The sequence below is a fragment of the Castor canadensis genome, chromosome 9 (genome assembly GCF_047511655.1).
Source record: "Castor canadensis chromosome 9, mCasCan1.hap1v2, whole genome shotgun sequence".
Taxonomy (NCBI): Eukaryota; Metazoa; Chordata; class Mammalia; order Rodentia; family Castoridae; genus Castor; species Castor canadensis.
Genome location: NC_133394.1, coordinates 136,010,687 through 136,017,893, shown reverse-complemented (window position 1 = coordinate 136,017,893; position 7,207 = coordinate 136,010,687). Strand labels below are relative to the sequence as shown.

At 53.6% G+C, this 7,207-nt stretch overlaps 1 protein-coding gene across 1 annotated transcript; it reads left to right on the top strand.

The window, feature by feature from the left end:
• The first annotated feature begins 1,453 nt into the window (after nt 1-1,453).
• Nucleotides 1,454-7,207, top strand: Sod3 (superoxide dismutase 3). Its single transcript, XM_020185544.2, has 2 exons — nt 1,454-1,610; nt 5,638-7,207. Exon 2 carries the CDS (start codon nt 5,654-5,656, stop codon nt 6,386-6,388), a length of 735 nt encoding a protein of 244 aa, XP_020041133.1. The 5' UTR covers nt 1,454-1,610; nt 5,638-5,653; the 3' UTR covers nt 6,389-7,207.

The following is a 7,207-nucleotide window of genomic DNA, read 5'->3' as shown; positions in this document are numbered from 1 at the left end:
CAGTAGCCATGAGCTTATACCATAATGTCAACAACTGAATGGAAATAAAGAATTTTTTTTAACTGGATGAAACATTCACAATGAGAGGCCAGAATGTGGCAGGATGGCATGGGTGGCAGGTGGCCTCTGACACTCCGGAAACTCATTAGTGAGGCCAAATATGCCCATGAGCAGATTGCAGATCTACAGGATGGAACCCATACCTGAGCATCTAGGGCCCAGGACTGGGTGCAGGGCAGAGGGCTAGTGCCCCTGCATCCTGGCAAGTCTCCACCTCATCTTCTGGAAGGCTTCTCTGGACAGAGAGCTTTCCTTTGGGTTCTTTCTGCTGAGCAGTGGTTCCCAAACCTGGCTGCCCATCAGAATCACCCGCTTTTATAAACAATGACTCTAGGAGGCCACTGGGGATTGATTCATTCAGCCCAGGGTGGGGCCCAGAGAGCTGAATTATTTGAGCTTTTCTGCTGCCAGGGCTGGGGCTGGGAGTCTTGGGGTCCCTGACCCTCTCTCCCTAGCTGAATCTCTCTTCAGAGTGTGACTCCCAAAGGACAGGGGATTGAACTTGCAGTCCCTGGTACACAGCAGGGTGCCTGGCAGGGAGCAAGCACCAATAACCATTTGTTGAAAGAACCTAGGAGAACAGACAGGTAGCACAAGCTGCCTTTTCCCGTGTGGGCTTTTCTGGGAAAGAGGCTTCTATTTCTGGAAAGAGCTGCTATGGTGAGTAGTTCAAGGCAGTAAAGGAAAAAGGTACCCCGGAGGGAAAGGCTCATGGTTCCCCCAGACCATGCATCCTTGTAACATCCTCCTCCCTGGCCTTAATAAAGCAGTGACGACTGCCATCGTGCTACCATTACTGTCATGTTTTCTCTCATTTGATCTTTGCAGTGATCATGCAGGGTAGCCAGCATTCTGCAGCCATTTTTCAGTTACAGAGAGAGAAGTTCAGAGAGGGACATCATTGTTACTGCAGCACACAGGCAGGAGGTGACAAAGCTGGGGCTCCCTAGCCTGATCATGCAACCACTACCACACCTGGTGCTCACCTCTCCCAGGTGTGGTGGCACAGTTCTGGAGAGAACGTCACACACAGTTGCCAGGTGCCTGTGTCTGTCTTAAACATGTCAACATCCAGCAAAAATAAGTGGGTCGCTGAGAAAATCAGGGAAAAATAAAAGGCCTCTCAAGAAAGAGTCCATTGTAACTCTCTCCAAGCCAGCTGTTTTCTTCCTCCTTTTGACTCCCCTGGTGTATGCTGAAGGTCACTGGCTACGTCTGCACAAACTAGGGAAGTCTGAAAACTCATGCTTGGCAAGAGAACCCAGCAATGGGAAGGGGTGGGGGCGTGGAGACCAAGAAGGAGGAGGAGGAGGAGGTGAGGCAATTTTACCACGAGGGATGCTTGGCTGGCTTTTCCTCTCCCTCGACCAGTCCAATGACCTTCTTCCCTCTTGGTGACCACTCCCCAAGGCTGGGCTGCCTGCCACTCACAAGCTCACAAACAGCCCAGCTGGATCTGGAGGAGGCAGTCTGCTGTGTCCTGTCCTTCAGCTGGCTGAGTGACGCTCCCCACTCCTCAGAGGGAAAGCTCTCTTGGAAGAGCTAGAGAGGTGGGTACCAAGTTGAGGTTCATTTCGTTCTTTTCAGGTGTGATTATTACTAGTTGGCCTACTGCAGCTGCAGACTCTTATGGGAAAAGTTTCCATCGTGTTCTTGGGAGAAAGACAGAGTTAATGACAGGCCTGGCTGCTGGAAAGGAGGGGGGAGTGAGGCCATAGGAAAAAAAGGAGAGGAAGCAGCTGTTTTGCCTTTGGACCCATTACGGCCAGTCCAAGAGGTCATTAGTGTTAGAAAAAAGAAATCTTGGGTAATGCGGGTTACTCTTGGACACTGCGTGGGTTGGGTGTTGCAGTTCCTCACAGGTACCCCGAAAAGTCACCGACTTGGGAAAAACACAAGGCCTGGGGCCTGGCCAGCTCTGGCTCCCTGCAAGGCTTCTTTGGGCAAACAGAAGGTGAAAATGCACCCAAGGCTCAAGAGGACCACATTTTTCACAGATACAGACCCGGGAGGGAAGAACAGGCTTGTGGAGTCCTTTGGCTCAGGACAAGAGCCCCTGTCCCTTTTCTCTGACAGTCTTATCCTCCCCTGCAGACTAACGCACAAAGCAGGCCCCCAAAAACCCACTTGGTCACTCACTGCTCAAATTGGGTGGGAGAATGTTCTGGAAGGCTGAGGCTCATGCAGGGACCTCTGGAGATGGGGGAGTCGGAGGTGTAAGAAACAGGAGTGCAAGCCTACTTTGGGTGTGCGGGTGCATTTGCTTTTTTCTTTCTGATGTAAGAGAAAAAGTCTCCTTTAAGTGTCCATTAGTCCCTGGGTACTCCTGAAAAACAGAGCCCACTGGTGTGCAGTGGGTTTTGCTCTGCACTTTGAAGGAAGAACTTTGTAAGCTCAGGGTCCCCTGGGCGGCATGGCTGCCCCACGAGGGTCCCCACTGCAGGACAGCTTGAGGCCAGCGCACTTCCAGACCCACTCTTCCAGGTTTTAGTACTAGGGCCACACTGGGCCATGACAGGTGTGGGTGCCTGGATGCTACCTTCCCTGCATCCCCTCTCAGCTGCCTCCAGACTCCCTGAGTCTTTCCTGGACGCCTCCTCTTTCCATGGCTTCTACAGCCTCTCCCAACTGATGGTCCTGACATCTCCACCGGCAGCTCCTCTAATTAGAGGTATTTGGTGAGGAGCCTGAGCCTGCTCCCAGCAGACCTTAGACTTTCAGACACTTTCACAGCTACTGAGTAAGTGTGTGACCTTGGGACTAAGTCTGTGCCTCAGTTCACTGCCAGTTGGAATCTGGATAGTACCTATCTCACAGGGTTCTTAGAAGAATGAAGAAATGAACACATGCCATAGGCTTTTATCAGCACCTGGTCTGTGTACTCAACAGGTGTTAGCCATTCTAACAATCTCTGCTAAGCCTGGTAGCAAGAGTGTAAGGTAAATATTACTACCCCTATTTACAGATGAGAAAACTGAGGCTCTGAGAGGTAGGCTCATTCACAATCTGCAGTCCAGCATTTACTGTACTGCTCTACATTGTCATAGAAATGACAATGACAGCTAGCCCTAAGTGTAGGTGCTGGTAAGCTGTGTCCCAGAATCCATTCTCCTAATCACAGAGCTAAAGTGCCTTTCTGTAATGGTGACACTCAACCATTAAGTTTAGTTGACCTTCCAACGAATTCTTTGGAGGTTCCTTAATCCCTGGGTAGATTTCAGTGTGTGGAAGTAGCCTGGTCTATAAATAGCTCACTTAACTCTCACTGCAGTCCTCTGATGTCATGACTGGCCTTATTGTACAGGTGGCCTGATGAAGTCACAGTGTAGTCAGCCTCCCTGTCGGGTTCTGTATCTGTGGATTGAACCAGCCTTGGATGGAAAATGCTCGAACACCATGCATCTGATCTAAGCATGTGCAGATTTTCCCCGTCACATTTCCCAACAGAGAAAGAACTAAGTATAACGAACAGTTAGAGATGATTGAAAGTAGACGGGAGGGTGTGTGCAGGTTCCACACAAATACTCTACCATTTTACAGAGTATCCACGGATCGTGGAGTCCAGGGGCTCCTGGAACCAGTGGTCCCCAGGTAGTGAAGACCGACTATGCAGGTTGTAATTGAGATTCACATTTGAACCTGACTCTGCAATCTTTGACTGGGCCTCAGAACCTTTGAGTTTTTTTCTTTGAAAACCTTACGAGTTTTCCTACTAAAAGCAAATAATCAACAAGGCCACTGAATTAGAATCTCTTGGGTGGGGGCAGGGCATCTGATTTTTAAAAACTAGAATCTGATGTGTAGTCAACACTGAGCCAACTTCTCGTCCTTCCAAGTGCCAGAACCAGTTTTCCAATGTCTGCTCACCTGTCCCCACTGGGGCACCCACCAGCATCTCACCCCAGCAGGCACAGGCCTCAGGCATCCTCTCTGCCTCCCTCTTGGGCCTAAAACCACATCCACCCACTCAGGCACCACTGCTGGGCACCTCAGTCACCCAAAGCTGATTGTCTCCCTCCCCTCTGCCAGCTACCAAACCCACCCCTCCTCTCTTTTGCCACCTTGGATTGGTAAAAGCTTTTGTCCTTTCTGCCTTGGGTCGTTGTGACCCACTCTCTGAGCCTGTCTCTACTCTGTGACTTGGTGTCTCTGTCCCTAGACTGCCCCACTGCCCCTCTCTATCCAGCCTTCATCCTTTTATGGAAACAGGATGTTTTTATACCTGTATGTATTGCAAAATGTCCCAATGAGGGAGGGTGAGCATTTCTGCCTCTTCACGGTAAGAACATTCAAATCCTGTCCTCTAGCCTTTTGCAATGTACAATACTGAGATTTTAAAATCTCCCTTCTCAAGCAGTTCATTAGTTCAAGCCCTCAGCCAGTACATACACTCCTTAGCACAGCATACCCAGGACCTCTGTCCCAGGCTTTCAGTCCTGAGGTCGCAAAGGCCATGCTCCAGCCACACTGAACTTCTCCCAAGCCCCAGACTGTGCCCTTTCACAGCAGTGAACAAGTCCTTCCTTGCCTCCTGCCAGAAATGGCCTTCCCATCTGGCTCTGTTAGAAATCTACACATCTTGTGGAACCCAACTAAAGCTACCTCCTCTGGGAAGCCTTCCTGGAGTCCCAAAGGAGATAGGCAGGACTTCCTCTGTCCTATCCAGCACAGGGCTCCAGGTTCAATCATAGGATGGTTGGAGTGTGGTGACTAACCTTTCCTTCACATTGTTGAATGTGTCTTCATTCAACAAACATTGTATGTCTCCTATTGCCTGGTATGGGCCCAGGTGCTGGGGAGTCCCACCAATAAAACTGAGTTTCTATCTGTAAGCTCCAAGTCTCCTGAGTATGGCAGGGAACCAGAGTCCAGTACTTTAGAGAGAGGGCAGAGCACGTGCAAAGACCAAGAAGACAGGAGATATAGAGCACTGGTGACTCATGCCTGTAATCCTAGCAACTCAGGGGGCAGAGATCAGGATGACTATGATTTGAAGCCAGCAGGGGCAAATTGTTCCGGAGACCTTATCTTCAAAATACCCAACACAAAAAAGGGCTGGTGAAGTGGCTCAAGTGTAGAGCGCCTGGTTAGCAAGTGTGAAGCCCTGAGTTCAAACCCCAGTACCACAAAAAAGAAAAAAAGGAAGGGAGTAACAAATCTATCTACTGGAGGGATGTAGAACCGGCATGGCAAGAGATCAGGAGGCAAGGAGGAGAGGAGAGAGAGGGTCTGGGAGGGACGGAGTCATGCCACCACCACCACCGCCACCGGCCCTCAGACTCTCCCTTTTCTGGAAACAGAACTTGAGGACTGTGATCACCTGCGACCTGGACCACTTGGTGTCTTGAGATGGGGTCTTAGCCATTTTTGCAAACTATGTCTAACCCGGCATCTCGTACACAGCCGACCCTATGTTGGCAGAATCATTTGCCAAATGAACGCATGCATGCTGGGCAGGAAGCCCCTTGGGGACTTGGTGGGGTGCTCCATCTGATGACCGAGTGCCTGAGATTTTTTTTTTTTTTTTAAGTGACTAAGACTTGCTTTGTCCCTTTGCCCCGCGGGGGCACTCCTCAGGTGCCCAACTCCGACCATGCTGGCTTTGCTGTGCTGCTGCCTGCTTCTGGCGGCCCGGTGCTCTGACACCTGGAACGTCCCCGGCCCGGGGCAGCCCAGCTCGGACCTGGCAGCGCAGATCCGCGACATGTACGCCAAGGTGATGGAGATCTGGCGCGCGCTCACGCAGCGGCGGGAAGCAGATGGCGGGCAGGACGCAGGGCTCCACGCCGTGTGCCGGGTGCAGCCGTCCGCCACGCTGGACGCCGCGCAGCCGCGGGTGACCGGCCTGATCCTCTTCCGGCAGCAGGGGCCCGGTACCAAGCTCGAGGCCTTCTTCGACCTGGAGGGCTTCCCGGCCGAGCCGAACAGCTCCAGCCGCGCCATCCATGTGCACCGGTTCGGGGACCTGAGCCAGGGATGCGAGTCCACGGGGCCCCACTACAACCCGCTGGCGGTGGCGCATCCGCAGCATCCAGGCGACTTTGGCAACTTCATGGTGCGCGACGGCCGCCTTTGGAAGTACCGCGCTGGCCTGGCCGCCTCGCTGGCCGGCCCGCACTCGATCGTGGGCCGCGCCGTCGTGGTCCACGCCGGCGAGGACGACCTTGGCCGCGGCGGTACCCAGGCCAGCCTGGAGCACGGCAACGCAGGCCATCGGCTCGCCTGCTGCGTGGTGGGTGCCAGCGGCTCCGCGCCCTGGGCGCGCCAGGCGCAGGAGCACGCAGAGCGCTGGAAGCGGCGGCGCGAGAGCGGGTGCGCGACTGCCTGAGCTTGCCCGCCGCGTGCCCGGGGCCCGGTGTCCCCAGACGCCTGCGTCAACCCCCTCCCCCGGCATCTCCGTGCTTCCGGGTTCCCTCTGTCCCGAGATACTTCCATTTACCTGGAGACCCCTCCATACCCCGAGGTATACTTAGTGTGCCGTTGGCGCTCCTTCACACCCCGAGACAACTATGTAACCCCAAGAGCCCCGAGATACATCCATGTACCCCAAGAGCTCATCTGTGTCCCAAGACACCCCAGTTTTAGGAGCCCCTGAGACACTCCCATGTACCCCGAGAGCCCCTCCAAGCCCCAAGATACCCGTGTACCCCAAGAATCCCTCTGTCCGAAGAAAATATCATGTGCCCCTGGACCTTGGAGTTTTCATTTGCTCCCAGAGTGTCCTCTACCCTGAGACCTCCTCCAGCCACGTGTGCTGACCCACTCTTTTCCATTCTGAGGGCTCCGAGGCCCACCTCAGATGTACTGAAATACCTTGTCCACCCTGATTCCCTCCTGAAGACCCCTTCCCCCCCCGGTCTCTAGCCCCCACCTATAGCCCTGGAACCCCCCCATGCCCTGAGGACCTCCCTCTTCCCCTTTATGTCCCTCCTAGGCACTGTGAGACCCATCCTGATGCTGCCAGTCCCTGCCCACCACCGCTTGCTCCTGCCGTGAGACCTGAAGTCAGGCCCCCTGCTGCCCCATCAGCTGTTTACCAAACACTGCCACCGCCAAACACCCCCCCCCACACACACACCCCAACTACTCCTTTGGGGCATGCTTGGCAATCTTTGTTGCACATTAAAAACGCAGCGAGTCAGTCCTG